The sequence below is a fragment of the Neofelis nebulosa genome, chromosome 1, assembly GCF_028018385.1.
Source record: "Neofelis nebulosa isolate mNeoNeb1 chromosome 1, mNeoNeb1.pri, whole genome shotgun sequence".
Taxonomy (NCBI): Eukaryota; Metazoa; Chordata; class Mammalia; order Carnivora; family Felidae; genus Neofelis; species Neofelis nebulosa.
The window spans coordinates 49,405,383-49,423,401 of NC_080782.1; the positions used below are offsets into that span (position 1 = coordinate 49,405,383).

The 18,019-nt window shown below is 45.7% G+C and overlaps 1 protein-coding gene, 1 long non-coding RNA gene and 1 other non-coding gene across 8 annotated transcripts in view; all 3 read left to right on the forward strand.

Moving 5' to 3' along the window:
* Window positions 1-18,019, forward strand: part of CYFIP2 (cytoplasmic FMR1 interacting protein 2) — a 129,567-nt gene that overhangs the window by 43,349 nt on the left and 68,199 nt on the right. For 5 of the 6 annotated variants that reach the window (XM_058721446.1, XM_058721460.1, XM_058721453.1 and 2 more), the window contains 10 exons: window positions 199-316; window positions 2,637-2,756; window positions 3,299-3,424; window positions 7,070-7,236; window positions 7,908-8,055; window positions 10,225-10,299; window positions 11,221-11,374; window positions 12,336-12,492; window positions 13,030-13,126; window positions 16,999-17,075. In XM_058721446.1, coding sequence (XP_058577429.1) covers window positions 199-316; window positions 2,637-2,756; window positions 3,299-3,424; window positions 7,070-7,236; window positions 7,908-8,055; window positions 10,225-10,299; window positions 11,221-11,374; window positions 12,336-12,492; window positions 13,030-13,126; window positions 16,999-17,075 — 1,239 coding nt within the window. The remainder of the gene's footprint in view (window positions 1-198; window positions 317-2,636; window positions 2,757-3,298; window positions 3,425-7,069; window positions 7,237-7,907; window positions 8,056-10,224; window positions 10,300-11,220; window positions 11,375-12,335; window positions 12,493-13,029; window positions 13,127-16,998; window positions 17,076-18,019) is intronic. The other variant, XM_058721436.1, reaches the window with a different exon arrangement.
* Window positions 4,381-4,482, forward strand: LOC131489854 (U6 spliceosomal RNA). The gene has a single exon (XR_009250775.1). It is a non-coding gene; the product is annotated as a U6 spliceosomal RNA (small nuclear RNA).
* Window positions 13,133-16,579, forward strand: LOC131507128 (uncharacterized). The gene is made up of 2 exons (XR_009259345.1): window positions 13,133-16,289; window positions 16,535-16,579. It is a non-coding gene; the product is annotated as an uncharacterized LOC131507128 (long non-coding RNA).

Below are 18,019 nucleotides of genomic sequence, written 5' to 3' on the forward strand. Positions count from 1 at the left end.
GTCTTAGAGGAAGAAGAAGACTATTCCACTCAGCCTGTGGCAGGCTCTCTTGCTGGTGGCTGGGAGGCCTCTTGGGTCCACCCAGGGAGGCCAGACACATTTGGCTGAACACCAGGTGTAACCAGTCAGTGGAAGGAGCCTGTCCCACTGAGGCACCTAAGGCCAGAACCTGCTCCAACCCTGTGATTTTCTGCCCAGGTGGACATGTACCCAGAGCAGCATCAGCCCCCAGTACAACATCTGCGAGCAGATGGTTCAGATCCGGGATGACCACATCCGCTTCATCTCCGAACTCGCTCGCTACAGCAACAGTGAGGTGAGCTCACTCTGGCTGCTGGGATGGAGGCCTGTGGGGGCTCAGGGTGTGAAGGAGTAAGGACCAGCCAGGAAGGGAGTGATCACAGGGATGATGGAGAGCAGGGGTGAGGGGATACATTTCGGAGGCAAAAGGGCACAGTGGCCAAGAACATGGAGTTTAGAGCCAGGTAGAACTGGACTTGATTCTGGTTCTGCTACTGACCTTAGCAAGTTATGCACAATCTCTATGCCTCAGTTTCCTCATCTGTAAAATGGGGGTTGTGGTATCTGGGAAGGTTCGTTGAGAGGATTAAACAGTATATTGCATGGAAAACACATCATGCCCAGCAGATAACAGTGGCCCAGTAATGGTTCATCTGCACATGATCCAAACCATCTCCCCCGTGGATGGCAAGAGAACACTCATGCTCAAAGCTCTATCTAAATATTTTTAAACTACACAATAATAAATTATCATTGTAACACCAGAAAATGCAATTAAGGACAGAAGAAGAGTATAAAAATCTCTTATAATCCCACCAATTACATGTTCACTGGTGTTAAATTTTCTTTTCTTTTTTTTTTTAAATATGGAAATACAGTCAATGCACGTACCTCAGAAAAAATACAGATATGCAAAAGAGGAAAAATCCATCACGTAAAATTCTACCAACCATAACCAACTATGGTTAATATTGGGGTTTATATATTCTCCTGGACTCTTCCTATATATACCCTTATAATAGACTTATATATTGGTTTGAGAAACACAGGTCTTCTGATTTGAACCTGGATGACTCTGCACTATCCCACATTTGCTCACTGGTTCCATCATGTGGTTGGCAGCCAAAGTGCACATGCTTTCCAAACCCAAACCCTGAAAATGTCTTTGATCAGAGGACAACATCTTTGAAATGAGGGCAGCCAGACAAGTGCCCACAATGTGATCATTAGACAGCTGGCCCATATTCTTCTGAGGGCTCCAGGAAGACAGGGACCAAGGTCAAGCCCAAATCTTTGGCTTTCTTAACCATATGTGCCAATCATCTGAACTTAAGCTCTGGGAATAATTTCAGTCCTGGGGCCTCCTTCATCCTTGTCAAGTTTTGGTGTGATCTAAGAGTGAATCTGGCTTCAAGTTATTTTTTAAGCTATGTTTTATACATGTGTATATACCGACAATTGTTGTCATTCACAGTAGTTATATTCTGTAAAGTGGGCACAAACACTGGATCCGCAAAATACTGAATGAAGCATTGCTCCTAGACAAAGTACAGAGTTAAGTTCCTGTGAAACTCTGGTCACCACATTTTCATAGACTGATCAACATGTATAACCTTGTTTTTGATATGTGTCTATTTAAAGACACCTTATGTAATTAATATATATTGTTGATTCATTAACAGTAACTCATATCCAACAGCACTATAACTCATGTCCCAACAAAACTTATCCAAAACATGTGTTTTTTCCATAAAGCACATCATAGCCTTCTTACAGTTAGAATCACTAGGCAGAACATCAGCATTAAATTTGGAGGCATTTTTAATAGTGAAATCATCAGCAGAAATGCAAAAATGTGGAAAACATGGCCTTAAATAAACCATGAGAAGGACACTTGTATATGGTATGATTACTGAAATAAGAAGGCAGAGAGTGGCCATTTTTGACCTCAGCTGGGAACACGACTTTCCGATTTTTCACCACTGGGCACATATCTGCAAATGACCGTTAAAGGTACTGCAAGTATTGACTTGGAGATTACAAATAAATTTTAGTGAGTAGGCAAACACAAATACAGAATCCACAAATAATGAGGACTGGCTAGGTATATATGTATATGAACATAGATACCTGTATCCACGTATATCTATGCATATACATGGGCATACATCCATGTGTCACTATGGAATATGTCACACTCAAATAGATGTTTGTCTTCAGTGCTTTTCAATTGGCGAGTCATGTCTAATGAGTTGTGAAATTAATTTAGTGGTTTATGATTAGCATTTTTGTGTGAAATAGGATAGAAAGTCAGAGAAATTCTCATGTGTTCAGGGTAAAGTTGCTTCCTGCAAAGTTGTTGCTTCACATATATGGTTAAGATCTCCTTGCAGGTATGTGTCCCTGAGTTGCTATGTGGTGACTCTGGCATCACACAACCTGAGGTTAAAGCCTCAACCATTTACAAGCCACATGGCCTTCAACAAAGAACTTGTCTGAAAATGAAGGGGGTATAATAATAGCACCTCCCTTGTGTTATTCTTGGGGGAATCAGTGAAATCATGTATAAAAGTGCCAGCACATACATGGTGAGGGTGACGGCCCGTGTTCCCCAGGTGGTGACAGGCTCCGGGCTGGACAGCCAGAAGTCAGACGAGGAATACCGTGAGCTCTTCGACCTGGCCTTGCGGGGCCTGCAGCTTTTATCCAAGTGGAGCGCCCACGTCATGGAGGTGGTAGGTGTCCCTGAGGGCAGACGGCTTGCCCTCCCCTGTCCCATGCAGACTGACCTCTGTTCGCATGGACTCCTGGCTGCCTCTGCCTCTCCCTGAGCACTCTTTTTTTTAACAGCCTTACTGAAATGGAATTCGCATACAATACAGTTCACTCATTTAAAATGTAAAATTCATTGGTTTTTAGTATATTCACAGAAATGTGCAGCCATAGTCATTTTCAGAACATTTTTATCAGTTCCAAAAGAAACCCTGTGCAATCCCCTCCCCCATTCCTTATCCACACAGCCCCAAGCAATCTGTCTTCTGTTTCTGTAGATTTCGCTATTCTGGATGTTTCCCATAAGTAGAATCATATACTCTGTGGTTATTTGTGTCTGGCTTCTCTTACTTCACATCTTCAAGAACCACGACCCATGTTATAGCATGAGTCAGAACTTCATTCCTCTTATGACTGAATTACATTCCCCTCTGCATGCTCACACCACGTCTGACTTTTCCATTCACCTGCTGATGGACGTTTGGGTTTTTCCTCTCCCCACCAGTACTCTTGGAAGCTGGTTCACCCCACAGACAAGTTCTGCAACAAGGACTGCCCAGGCACAGCAGAGGAGTACGAGAGAGCCACGCGCTACAACTACACCAGCGAGGAGAAGTTTGCCTTTGTCGAGGTGGGTGCTGACTCCGCACGCATCCCACCCTCGGCCCTCCCCACCCCCCGCAAGGCTGCTGCTTGGTGTCGACCCTGGTAGCCATGGCAGCCTCCTTGTGTGCATTTGCTTCCCTGACCCCCTCCTCCTGCCCAAATCCATCTCTGGCATAAGCTACCATTCAAAAATGATTAGAAACTCATTCTCCGGGAACTTGGGTGGCTCAGTCGGTTGAGCATTTGACTCTTGATTTTGGCTCAGGTCATGATCTCAGGGTCATAAGATTGAGCCCCGCGACAAGCTCTATGCTGAGACTGGAGCCTGCTTGAGAGATTCTCTCTCTGTCTCTCCCTTTGCCCCTTTCCCCTGCTCATGCTCTCTCTCTCTCTCTCAAATAAAAAATAAAATAAAATAAAATAAATGAAAAAAGAAGGAACTTTTTCTGTTCCTAACGATCCAAAGGAAGGCATTCACTCCACTAGAAAAATGGGCTAAAGGAAGCCAACAGAAGAGACAGGGACAAGTGGCCAAAAGAGATAAGAAAAATGCCCAGACTGATGAGTGATCAAAGAACTATAGGTAGAAACTGAGATACAATGAAATGGCAGATGTTGGACCCCCAGGATTTAGTGTCTGATTTTATCTTTTCTTTCTTACTGTACATCATCTATTTTTGTTCTGCTTTGTGGGCTATTTCCTTAAGATCAGCTTTGTCCTGTGTATTTTTTATCATGCCTGTTACATTTTTAATGTCCGAAAGCTCCATCTTGTTCTCTGAATGTTCCTTTTATAAACGTCCCTGTTCTTGTGTCAGAGTATACAGTACCTTCATGAGGACAGTATAGCTCTTTTTATCATCTTTATTGAGGCATAATTTATATGCAGTAAACTGGATCTATTTAAAGTATATAACTCAAAGACTTTTGACAGTTGTATACACAACTCTGAACCACAAAGATAAGATACAGAACATTTCTGTCCTGGCTTCGACAGCACCCGTACTAGAATTAGAACAGTACAGAGAAGGTTAGCATGGCCCCTGCACAAGCACAACACACAAATTCTCCCCTTAAAGACTTGGTGCCATTTGCAGTCTATCCTCCCGCCATCCTTGTGCCCAGTCACTTTTTTTTTGTCACCACAGATTTGTATTTTCTATCATTTTTCATAGTTTGTAATTTTTTGTGTTTGGGTCTGTTACTCACCATCATAATTTTGAGTTTTATCCACATCGTGTTGTGTATCAGTAGTAGTTTGTTCCTTTTTATTGTTGAGTGTTATTCCATTGTGTGGTTATACTAGGATTTGTTTGCCCGTTCAACTGTTGATAAACGTTGGGCCATTTCCAGCCTTTTGGCCAATATGAAAAAAGTTGCTTTAAAGATTTGAATATAGGGGCACCTGGGTAACTCAGTCGGTTGAGCGTCCGACTTCAACTCAGGTCATGATCTCGCGGTCCGTGAGTTCGAGCCCCGCGTCGGGCTGTGTGCTGACAGCTCAGCACAGCCTGAGCCTGCTTCAGATTCCGTGTCTCCCTCTCCCTCTCTGCCCCTCCCCTGCTCATGCTCTGTCTCTCTCTCTCAAAAATGAATAAACTTAAAAAAAAAAAAAAAGATTTGAGTATAAGGTGTGTAGATATAGGTTTTTATTTCTCTTGGCATGGCCGTATTGTAGGTTTATGCTTAATGTTTTAAGGAATTGCCACACGGTTTTCCAAAGTGTAAGTGCCATTCCATATCGCCACCAACAGTACGTGAGAGTTCTGATACTCCACACCCTCACAGTCCTTGATGTTGTCAATTTGATTTATTTTAGTCATTCTAATGGCTGGTTAGTGAAATCTCATTGAGGTTTTAGTTTGTATTTCCCTGAAGACTGATGATAACGAGCATCTTTTCACGTGTTTATTGGCCATTCTTATATCCTCCTTTGTGAAATGTTGTCTTCTGAAATTTTTTGCCCATTTTTTAAACTGGGTTTCTGTCTTCTTCTTGAATTGTGGGAATTCTTTATATGTTTGGGACTACAAGTCCCTAGTCTTATATATGTTGTAAATATTTTTTCTCATCGCGGACTTTGCCTTTTCACTGTTTTAGGGATACCTTTTGAAGAGCACCTCTTTTTACATTTTGATAAAGTGTAACTTATCAATTATGTTATGGTTTGTGATTTTTGTGTTCTAGCTAAGAAATCTCTGCCTAGCCCGAAGTTGCAAATATTTTCTCTTAAGTCTAAAAGATCTGCACACTCGTCTGTGTTTGGAATTATTCTGAAATATCTTTACTCTCTATCCCTTCTTTTGCCTCACTATTTTAATCCTAATTACATCTCTAGCCGAGAGCCAAGATTTTTTTATGGCATCATGTTCCTTTAAGGCTTCAGTCCCATTGTTTCTCTACACCAAAGCTTCTTTCCAGCAAAACCATCATACGTATTGATTCTAATGAAAATCCTCACCTCCTAAACTTTGTTCTCACCATTTCCCCTAACCTCAGATGTTCTATTTATTCCTTTGAGGTTTAGAGGAAGGAAAAAGATCTTAGCTTCTTAGCTCATTCATTACTTTATTCACTCCTTTTCAACAAAACTTTTCTGACAGCCCACCTCAGGCCCAGGCAGTGGGCACAGGGTGTGGACAGCACTGCTGGGCCCTGTTCCTGCAGCACTTACAGCCTGGTGCAGAGGGAGGAGGTCTTACACATCATGAGTGTTAGACTCATCACAGGTGTGATAAGTGCAGTAGTTGGTAAGAGGCTGATTTGGCATGTGCTATCCCCTCCCCTCCCCTCAATCTAGGTATTAGCGCTTGTGGCTGATAGGGGCCAAAAGATCAGGTTTGTTGCTGGGGAAGCTGGACTAGGGATGTGACTTCCAACCAATGCCACCCGAGACTTCTTGTTCCTCCTCCGTGCCATTTAACTTACCCACTGGGAAACAGACAGAGCAACTGTAGAAATACATGCGTCTCTTCCTTGGGATGGGAAGGGAATGGTTATTGCCAGGAGAAGACAGGAACCCAGGCAGACAGATCTCAGAAGAGATCTCCAAGGCAGGCCAGCATACACTCATCGCAAAACCCGCCCCCACCCCTGCAGATAGATAAGTGAGTTAAAGGTCTAGGGAGGAGGTAAATAGAAGGGCAGAGGCTTTCCCTCACCTGAGACTTCTACAGAGATATTGTGTCCTGGAGGAAGTCCTATGGACTCCACAGCAACCGGCCAAGTTCTTTCGAAAGCAAAGATTGTAAAAATTCTATAGAAAATTTTATGGTCAGAAGAGTTCTACTTGACACAGTCTGTGGCTGCATGGTGTGTAGAGGGGCCTCTAGAAGTCAGAGTGGTCCACAAAATGTGGTCTGTGAATAAGCTGCCATTTGTCACCAGTCAGCAGGAAGATAAGGACCTGGTGCCAGAATGAAAATCAGCTACATCGTGAAGCACACGGTTCCATTTAGCTGATATCTTTGCTGTGTAGCAGGACTTTGTTGATGAAGAAAGCAGAGCACTGATTTTCCATGCAGCACACGTTTCTGACCTAGTTGTGGACGGGCACTTTGAGTAGCACTAGCCCCTTGCTTCCGGACCCTCCCTGCAATGTGGTGAAGGGTACTGGACAGATAAGTGAGCTGAAGCACAGTGAGCCTGATCTTGATCTGTGCCTGGCCAGGTGATTGCCATGATCAAAGGCCTGCAGGTACTCATGGGCAGGATGGAGAGCGTCTTCAACCAGGCCATCAGGAACACCATCTACGCGGCCCTGCAAGACTTTGCCCAGGTGACACTGCGTGAGCCCCTGAGGCAGGCGGTGAGGAAGAAGAAGAATGTCCTTATCAGGTGGGTCTTCAGATGGCCCTTTTCAAGAGCACATCTAAAATCAGGGGGTGCTAGGTGTAGACCACGGAGGATGTTCCTGTCTCAGTCAGCTTCCAGAGCAGCCTCTGAACACACACAGAGCTTACTAGCAAGTTCCAGCAAATTCTAGGAGGCCTTCTTAGGAGTTGGACGTTTGAAATGAAGCCTCAGTCTCTGGGTTTGTAGCCCATATCCACCATTAGCTGTGTGCACTCAGTCAAATAACCTACTTTCTCTGAACCTCAATTTTCCTCGTTTGTAAAATGTGGACGATAACTTACTTCATTGGCTGTTGATAGAGTGAAATAATCAGTGTGTATACTTAAGCACACTGCAGCATGGAGTAAGTATGCAACAAATATAAGCTATCATTAAACTTTTGAACATGCAGAGATGTAACTGGACTAGTGAAACGCCCCTGTAATGAGAAAAAAAAAATTAGGCAGTGGCCCTCAGAGTCACCTGGGCGCTTGTTAAAGTGCAGACTTCTGGACTGTAGCTCAAGCCTGAGAAGCCAGCCCTTCACCCTGGGGTGGTTAGACACAGGAATTCTAAGACAAGTGCTTCTGGGCCATCTCATACTCTAGAAACAGGCTTGCAGGGCTTCCTCCCACCAGTAAAACCTACTCTGAATATTCGTTCTTCCTTCCCAGTGTCCTCCAGGCAATTCGAAAAACCATCTGTGACTGGGAAGGGGGCCGAGAGCCGCCTAATGACCCGTGCTTGAGAGGGGAGAAGGACCCCAAAGGTGGATTTGACATCAAGGTGCCCCGGCGTGCTGTGGGGCCCTCCAGCACACAGGTAAGTGGCTCTGGGCACAGGCCAGCTCTGTTGACTCAGAGGCCAGCCAGGACATGGTAGGTCATCCTGGCTGGACTGTGGGGTGGTGGGGCTGGGTGGTCCTCAGGCAGGAGGGGCAGGGTCCAGCAGGTGTTCTAGTCTTATTCTGCCATCTTGTTTTAATATAGGAGGGAAGGACTACCAGCTTAAGATTCAGGAGACCTGGATTCTAGTCCCAGATACCTGTGTGACCTCGGGCATGTTACACAGTCTCCTTGTGCCTCAGTTGTCTAATCTGGCAAATGGAGGTAATACCAGGACTGGCTATCTCCTAGCCCTGTGAACTTTAGGTTCCAAAGTGTAGGAGGAGTTTAAAGTAGAATCTATATGCATCTATCCTGTCCCTCTGTAGTGAACCCTGGCCCCTTCTCCTGAAGTGACATCCTAGCTTGGGAATTTATAAGTTCTGCTTCTGACTTGCTGTGTGATCTTAGGCAAGCACCTTGACCTGTCTGTACTCTAATTATCTTCTCTATTAAATGAAAATTTTGAATGAGATCATGTTACTGACAAGTATTATCCCCTCAAATGCACTAGTATCAAAAGCCCTTGACCCCTTAGAGAGAGTCTAGTAATCAGAGATATTCAGAGTTGTTAACCAAAGCTTCTGAACAAGAGGTCACCTGGGATTTATCCAAAGTAGTCATATAGTTGTTAAAAACAAAACAAAACAAAAAAAAGTAAAGAATCTGGGCATCTTGGTCAAATCCTTGCCACTTACTTAAGGATAAGCAATTCCTGGTAGGCTTTTTGAGGAATTGGAAAAAAGCATAAGGGTCCGTTGAACTTTCAGGGGTCTTACAGGAACTCCCACTTCACATGACCTTTTAGCCTCTCTCAGCTCTGAAACCCTGAATCTGAATCATCTGAGATGAGCCATGTGAGGCCCACCGCCTCCCCTTCTATGTGTGTGTGTCTGTGTCTGGGCAGGGGCCGGGGACAAAGGATGGGCCAAGACGGGTTCTCAGCCATGTCACTGTAACTTCCTTGGCTTCACAGCCCACGGGCCAGTTTGCACTAATCTTGCTGGTTGTGGAAATCCCAGGGAAGCTTCTACAAATACTTCTATGTAATGTCAAGGACCACAGACATTTCCAGCCTAGGACACACCTCATGGGTGTTTCCATAAGTCCCAGGACATGAGTGAGGGAGACCCGGACAAGGCCAAAGAGAAACTGGAAAGGAGGAAGAGGGCCACACAGGCAGGGAGGGAGGGACAGAGAGGAAGAATATTTATGTAGGTGGTCTGAGAGGGGAGTGTGACCACGAGTTAACCCCCAGCACCACCAAATCATACGAGGCAGCATAGATGCATTTTCAGTAGACTCCCGAAGTCAGAGCTGGAAGAGCCCTTAGAGACAAGCTAGTCCCAGTGCCCTCCCTATTTTACAGATGGGGAAACTGAGGTCCGGAGAGGGGAAGTGACTTGTCTAAGTCACAAGATGAGTCACAGGCGGAGGTGGGACGAGAACCCAGGTCTCCTGACTCCCGCCCCGGGGCTCTGTTAGGGCCTTCAGAGCACAGGAGACAGGGGCATCTAGCAGAGCTGGGCTGCTGACTGATCTGATGAGATAAATAGAAGCAGGTGGGAAGAGTTCCCCCTCTTTTATCGATGAAGTGGATTTTCAAATAGAATTTGATGTAGATCAGTCAATTCCACATGGATGGTACTTGATGAATCCTTTCCTTGATGACTCCAAAGGCCATCATTAGAATAGTGCTTCTCGGTTCTTAGGGATGGTCAGGCCTGCCCAGCAATGGGGTTGCAGAGGGTGGACTGTCCAGTAAACTGGCCACCACGGGGAGCTCTTGCACCACCAAGGGAAGTGCTGTGGCAGGGGCGTGTGCCCCTCCTCTCCGAGGCTGCGTGCCCGGCCCAATGCCAGGGGCATGGTGGGTACGGTCCTAGAGGAGATCCAGAAGCAGCCAGCACAGACATGGTGGCAGAGGGAGGTTGGAGCTTCTGAGAGGTGGTCGGCAAGTGGCCCCTATAGCAGTCGCGGCGGCTTTCCCACCGTATACAATACCTCTTGCTTTTCTCTCTCTCTCTCTCTCTCTCTTCTCTCTCTCCCTCTTCCCTGTCTCTCCTGCCCTCCCACCCCCTCCTCCTTTCTCCTATCTATGTCTTAGGCCTGCCAGTGGTCCCCGCGGGCTTTGTTTCACCCCACTGGTGGCACACAGGGCCGAAGAGGCTGCCGATCCCTGGTATTACACCGCCTGGCTGGGTTGGTTGGGGTATACTTCTCCAGGAGGCAGCAGGAATGGACTAGCCTGGCTCCTCAAGGCCCCTTCCAGCCCTAACATTCAAAGGCATATGATGTGGAAAGATCTAGATTAGCACTTGCACCCTTTGCACTTAAGGCCCTCTGTAAGCGGGAGTTGATTGTCTAGTAGACCTCCTGTGTAAGTACCAATCTTCACCCGCTTTCCTCCCAGGATTTTGGTAGGCTGTGCAATGCAGCTGGTACCACCAGAGGGCGCCATCGCTCAGTCATGGATTCAGAGTGCTAAGGGTCAGAAGCTTGAGGTGGTTGGGTGGGAGGCTTGTTCTGATCATATTCTATTTCGCAGTTCCTCAAAATGTTAGAGCTGAAAGGGACTGATTTGAGAAAGCATCTGGTGCAACCCCTTCGTGTTAGCAGATAAGAAAACTGAGGCCCAGAGCGGGACTTCGCTGCCCAAGGTCACACAGCAAGACAGTAGCAGTGCCTGGCCTTAGACCCAAGTCCACGGCTCCACCCATGGCACCACCATAGCCAACCAGTAAAGCAGAGAGTGACTCCAGAGTGACGTGAACTGAAGTTCTCCTCTGATGCCCATGCCCTTGGCCGAGCAGAGCAGGCAAAAACCTGGGCCTTGAATGACTTGGTATTACCGGGTCTATCTACCCAGGGATGCCGCAGACCCCAGGCAGGACTTCCTCCCGGGCTGGGCAGTCTCCCTCTTGCAGGTTTATATGTTCCAAATTCACTTCTCCAACCCTAAACTGGTGCTTCCTTAAGACAGTGCTTTTTAAGAGCAGACATCTGCAGAAAAAAAAGAAAAATATAAATACAGCACAAAGAAGCCTTTACCCCAGGGTGGAGAGCCAACCCTTGACCTTCTCATCTTTCTTTCTCTTTCAAGCTGTACATGGTGCGGACCATGCTTGAATCACTCATTGCAGACAAAAGTGGCTCCAAGAAGACCCTGAGAAGCAGCCTTGATGGACCCATCGTCCTCGCCATAGAGGACTTCCATAAACAGTCCTTCTTCTTCACGCACCTGCTCAACATCAGTGGTGAGTCGCAGTGGGGAGAGGATGGGGGTCCCAGGTTCCAGACCAACTAAGGCCTTCAGACCAAAAGTCGCAAAGAAACGTGATCATTGACAAAAAGGGACACATTTTGCCACTGAAGAAGAAAATGCAAACTTTTCTGGTGGGCTTGGAAAGGTCAGGCCAGTCCAGCTATTCTGACTCAGCTAAAGTTGTCTGATAGACATTTGCAGTTTATTTGTCATGAAGTTCTTAGAAGAAGGATTAAAACCGGCAACGTACCTGCAGATGTGGCCAGGCACTTGACTATCTTGTTGCTCCTAACAAAGGCAGCTTTCAGGCTATACCACAACCCTGTGTCCCACAACCCTGTTCTCCTGTCAGCAGGATGCCTATGCAGGTGGGACAGGGCAGGGTGGAAGGAGAGCAGCATCCAGGGACATGGGAGTGGTAATGCATATGTTGGTGCTGAGAAGAGTGATCTTAACCAACAATCCAGCTTCTCCATTAGAGCACAGCCTAGGAGCCTTCAAGGCTTCTCAGTATGTGGAAGTTAGAATTACCATGTATAAGGATGCAAGGAGCAATTAAAAGTAGGCACCTGGGGACCTGGCTTGACACCGTGTTTGTATAGCAAGCATGCTTTTCACACTCGGATCGTGGCTTTTCAGGACGGCTTTGCAGGGGATGATGGAAACTGGGGGGGCATCTAAAGCTCTAAAACATTGCTGCTCTCTTCCCCCCAAGGGCTGCTACTGAGAAGCTTAACAAATGGTGTTTTCTAAATAGATGTTAGACTGGCTTTCGGGTATAAGAGAGCAGGATCTACAGACCAAGTCATGTTTTATGAGTACCTGCTGCATACTAGTACAGTGGCAAGAATAGCAATGAAAGCAATAAGAACTAAGTTAATAAAAACGGCAAGAAGAAAGATATTTTGGTGCTTCCTGTGTAGAACCCACGACTCTTTCTGCTATGCTTTCAGAAGCCCTGCAGCAGTGTTGTGATCTGTCTCAGCTCTGGTTCCGAGAATTCTTCCTGGAGTTAACCATGGGCCGGCGAATCCAGTTTCCAATTGAGATGTCCATGCCCTGGATTCTAACAGACCATATCCTGGAAACCAAAGAACCTTCCATGATGGAGTAAGAGGCAGGATTGGGTCAGCAAGGAGGTTCCCCGGGTTCAGATGGTAGTTTTGCTAGTGAGCTATGTTCTTTCCACAACTTTCCAGATTAGGCAGTGTGCCCCACCAGGGAGAATGCTTATGCCAAGGATCACGTGACACCAGGTTTCACTCAGCCTTGCAGATAGGTTCAGGGTTCTACCAGCCCAGCTGTCCTTCCTGTGCTTTGTCAGTCTCAGAACAGCCATGCTTTGAAGGTAGTCATCTCTGGGGATCAGGAAGCTAATATCCTTAACTACCATCTGATTTCTTTTGGTCCCAGACTAATTTTTTCAGACCTTGGATTTACTAACCTCATGGTGTTTTGATTTCTGTGGGAAGACTGTAAAGTAAGTCATCCCTAAAGCAGGCTGGAAACATCAGAATGCTGGAAGGCTCTCTTCTAACCCAGAGCCTGTTCATCTTTTCACCCAACCCTTCATATGTCCCAAGCCGCATCAGTCAGACTGCCTTGAGAGAGATTAGTAAGCTGCTGGCCTCTGTTCTTCTCCCTCAGGTACGTCCTCTATCCTTTGGACCTGTACAATGACAGCGCCTACTATGCTCTGACCAAGTTTAAAAAGCAGTTCCTGTATGATGAGATTGAAGCTGAGGCAAGTGATGTGCTTCCCCTTTCGTTCCTATAATCTTATTCCAAGCGTCTGGACTTTTTAAATCTGGAGCTGTTGGCACAAAGTGGGCTGTCTTCATCTGTTCAGGCTTCTGTACCAAAATACCACAGACTGAGTGGCTTATCAACAACAGACATGTATTTCTCACTGTTGTGGAGGCAGGAAGTCCAGATCAGGGGTCCAGTACCACCCAGTGGGGGCGCCCTCCTGGGTCACAGACTTCTCGTGGTATCCTTGCTAGTGGAAAGGGTGAATGAGCTCTGTGGGGTCTCTTTTATAACAGTACTAATCCCATTTCTGAGGGCTCCACCCTCATGACCTAATCACCTCCCAAAGTGAGGTGATTCCTAATACCATCACCTTTGGGGGTTAGGGTCACAACATAAGAATTTGGGGGGAGCATACGCTTTCAGACCATAGCAGTAGGAGATCAATGACTTGTTCTGGAGAGTGATCTCTTTTTATGACTTTTTTTTTTTTTTTTTTTTTAACATTTATTTATTTTTTTTTTGAGACAGAGAGAGACAGAGCATGAACGGGGGAGGGTCAGAGAGACGGAGACACAGAATCTGAAACAGGCTCCAGGATCTGAGCAGTCAGCACAGAGCCCGACGCGGGGCTCAAACTCACGGACAGTGAGATGGTGACCTGAGCCGAAGTCGGCCGCTCAACCGACTGAGCCACCCAGACGCCCCATGACTTTTTTTTTTTAAATTGCAGGACAGTTGACACCCAATGTGACATTAGTTTCAGGTGTACAACACAGTGATTCTAAAACTTGACATGTTATGTTATGTTTACCACAAGCGTAGCTACCGTCTGTCACTATGCAACACTATTATAATCTCATTCACCGTATGGAGATTGATCTTTACAAACATCATGACCATCGAAAAGGACCCAGACCAGGATGATGGTCTTTCTTTTTCAAATATATTAAGGGATGGCAGATGATAGTAATGCATGGGTAAAATCAATTTTCTGTTGGGTCTGGTCTGGTTGGGTTATTTGGCTAATAATAATAACAACAGCAATACCACCTATCAATTATTATATATCTGCCTTTTGCCAAGGGCAGGGATAAGCACTATAGAGAGAGACTTATCAAATAAACTTTGTAGCAGTTTAAAGAAGTGTGTGCTACTATCTATTTTACAAATAATAAATCTTAGACTTACAGTGGTCAGTTATTACATCAAGGTCACACAGCTTACAGAGTCACTTTCTAGTACTAGTAGGACTGAAGTAACCATCCTCTCAACCATTAAAGCTGTTTATTAGAGAGTCATTCGATAGCTTTATTTCTGTACTGGTCAGGATAAGCTAGGTTATGCTCCAGTAACAAATAATCACAAATTCTTAGTACCTTGAAACCAAAGGTTTATTTCTCCATTATGGATTGATTGGGGGCTCTGCTCCATGTGGTCTTCAAGCTGGGACCCACCTGGAACATTCACTAATTGCCATGCCAGGGGGAAGTGTTACTGGTACTCAAAGCTTCCACCAGGAAGTGACACGTCATTGGTCAAAGCAAGTCACATGACTGCACCTCCTTTTCAAAGAGCAGCGAGGAGGTACAGTCCTGCCCTGTGCAAGGACCAGGAGCCTGAGGGCAATGGCAGTGATGGTTACTGAAATGTAGTTTTGCCTTCTGGAAATGGGAATGATAGTCTGCGCTGTGCTTAACTGCATGGGGCTGTATAAACACAGAATGGGCCAACTAGGGAAAAATGTCATAGAAACATAAGACATTCTTCTTTATAAAGGAAGGACATGACTATTTTAGGATTAGCATCACCACTAACTTAGTTTGAAAGTTTACGTATTTCAGAGAAAATCTAGTAGAGATGCTTCTTGCTTTCTCAACCCTCCGATGTCTATGGGAGTTGAAAACCTTAATGGACCCCAACACAGATCTGTTCTCCTGAGTACGAACTTGGGAAGAAAGATTCCTGGAGACAAGTTAACTGGTTGTACCTCGGCTTTGACAACTCCATCTTCTCACAGATCTTATATACTAGTGTTCTCCAACAGGTTGAAAACAGAACAAACCTAGAGTGTCATGTGGCCAAGTGAGGTTTTTTTTAATATTTATTTATTTATTTATTTATTTATTTATTTATTTATTTAGAGAGCATGCACTCACGAGCAGAGGAGGGGCAGAGAAAGAGGGAGAGAGAGAATCCAAAGCAGGCTCTACACTGTCAGCACAGAGGCAGACGCAGGGTTCAATCCCATGAACCATGAGGTAGTGACCTGAGCAGAAATCAAGAGTCGGATGCTTAACTGACTGAGCCACCCAGGCGCCCCAGAGATTTTTCAAATAAATGTAAAAAAAAAGCACACAGCCAGGCCCTGGGTAACATTTGAGGGCCTAGGGCCAAAGTACAAATTGAGACCCCAGCTTGTAGCCTGCCACATTTCTGTTCCCATCCCCAAGCTCTGTTCTGCCCTATACAGGGCCTTATGTGCATGTGTACGGATATCCAAGCTTTGTCTGCCATCGCTGCCCTCAAACTGCAGCCCTCTTGGCTAACCCACAGCCCTAGGGGTGCACACACCCGAGGTGCGGTCCACCCTCAGGGATGATACCAGAGAAAACATCAAACAGGCCTGAAAGGGGCTTGGGCTTTGGGAGCAAAGGTACTCAAGGCTGGTTCTAGAAGGGGAGCATAGGGTATGAGTGGGGGACACCTTGACCCTGTAGGTTCTTCAGCTGTTGGAACATCCCCTGGAGACCTTTGAAGTGCAAAGTCTGGGGCAGTGGCCTTGGTTACCTGTAAATGAGGACAGAGCTGCACCCAACTCCGTGGTTTATGTTCAGAATAGCATCTGCGGTGTAAGATAAAACCTGAAAGCTCTTCGGATAAAGAATTAACTGTAAGGAGCTGAGAATTTGGGGAGAGAAGAATGGATGAGAAGTCACGTAAATACGCTCTGTTCCCTTTGAAGTCACATGGCGCTCTGCCCCCACTGCAGCTCCAGCTCAGTAAAGTCCCACCTGTGGCTGTTTCTGGCCATCACTGGAGGGTTTGGTTTTGATCCCATGTCTGACATGAACGCCTCACCTGAGCATCACAGTCTGCCACTTATGTGACAAGACACTGAAATGGCAAGATGACCCCATAAGCATTAAGATCCAAAGGTTTTTTTTTTTTTAACTTTTTTTTTTTTTTAACATTTATTTATTTTTGAGACAGATAGAGACAGAGCATGAGCAGGGGAGGGGCAGGGAGAGAGGGAGACACAGAATCTGAAGTAGGCTCCAGGCTCCGAGCTGTCAGCCCAGAGCCCGATGCGGGGCTCGAACTCACGGACCGCGAGATCATGACCTGAGCCGAAGTTGGACGTCCAACCGACTGAGCCACCCAGGCGCCCCAAGATCCAAAGGTTTTTAAGCAAAGTTTGCAAAAAAAAAAAAAAAAATAGATTTTTCAGTTTCCAGTGACCATCAACTTCTTCATTTGTCAAGCAAGGTAAAATAAAGTGAAAGGAAAAGACAAGAAAGTCTACCAGGAAAGAGGATGGGTTGGCTGATACGAGTAATTGCAGGGGATATGAAGATCTGTCTTGCATTGCCTCTGGGCAGGCCACCTCCAAACAGCAAGGAGGGGACCAGAGGCAGGGGCAGTTCCTCCAGAGCTTTTTGGACTTTGCCTTCTCTGTGCCTAGCTAAAAACCTTGAGAGGAAGGGCCAAACTTCTTAACTGAATCACAAAATCTTCTTTTGTTGCTGTTCAAAGTCTCTTGCTCCACAATGTGCACTGCCACCCAAGCACCCCCTTTCGGTCATCTAAGCTTCTGTGATAAAGCCAGACAGACACCACTGACATTTCCTGCTTCCCTTTCACCAGGTGAACCTGTGCTTTGATCAGTTTGTCTACAAGCTGGCGGACCAGATCTTTGCTTACTACAAAGCCATGGCTGGCAGGTACGAGAGTCCCAGGGCTGTGAGCAACAAGCTTTCTTAGACTGCCACCTGTGAGACATAGTTTCCTGTTGTAAAAAACCTCTCTTCTTCTTTAGCACCTAAGGAAATTGGAGCGATCCTGTGGGCCTGGACTGGATGCTAAAATACGGAGAAAGGAAAATAGGCAGACTTGGTGCTGCACCTCATGGAGCTTACAGTCTAGTGGGGGGTAACAGACATTAATAAAAACTGATGAAAGCACAGTGACAAGGGAGGTTACATGCTCCCTGTGAAGGAAAAGTTCATGGGAATTTACGGATCTGTGACAGTTAAACCTGAACTAGTCTTTGGGGTGAGGAACTGGAAAAGCTATCCTGAGAAAGTAACATTTGAGTTCTTATCTGAAATTGGTAGGCATTAATTAAAAGTGAAGGATGGGACAGGAAATTGCAGGCAAAGGAACTGTTTGTGCAAAGTCCCTGTGGCAGAAATATATTGACAGCACACTTACTCCATAGGGCAGTTGAGACAATTAATGTGAATTAGTACATGTAAAGGCCTCGTTCACAGACCACAAGAAGAGGCAGGCTGCATGATGAAACTGAAGAGGTAGGCAGGGCTCAGGTGATGGGGCTTGTAGGCATTTACCTAGGAGGAAGAGAATATCACGGGATGGTTTCAAAAGTATGACAGAGACTTCAGTTTTTACTTTTAAAAATTTGCCCTATTAAAAACAAAAATGTGGAGAATGGATTGGTGGTGAGCAAGTAATGGGTATATAAATATAGGTCAGATAGACCAGTGAGGAAGTTGTGGTAAGATACATGTCAAGTGTTCAAGGCTTGTTGGTGTTAATTGGCAGTGTGTGTTGATTTAGACGCCTGTGAATTCCTGGGTTGCAGGAACCCGTAACAGAACTGGTCGAGAAAATCTCAAAATAGGTGTCTCTCTTCTTATTGGAAATC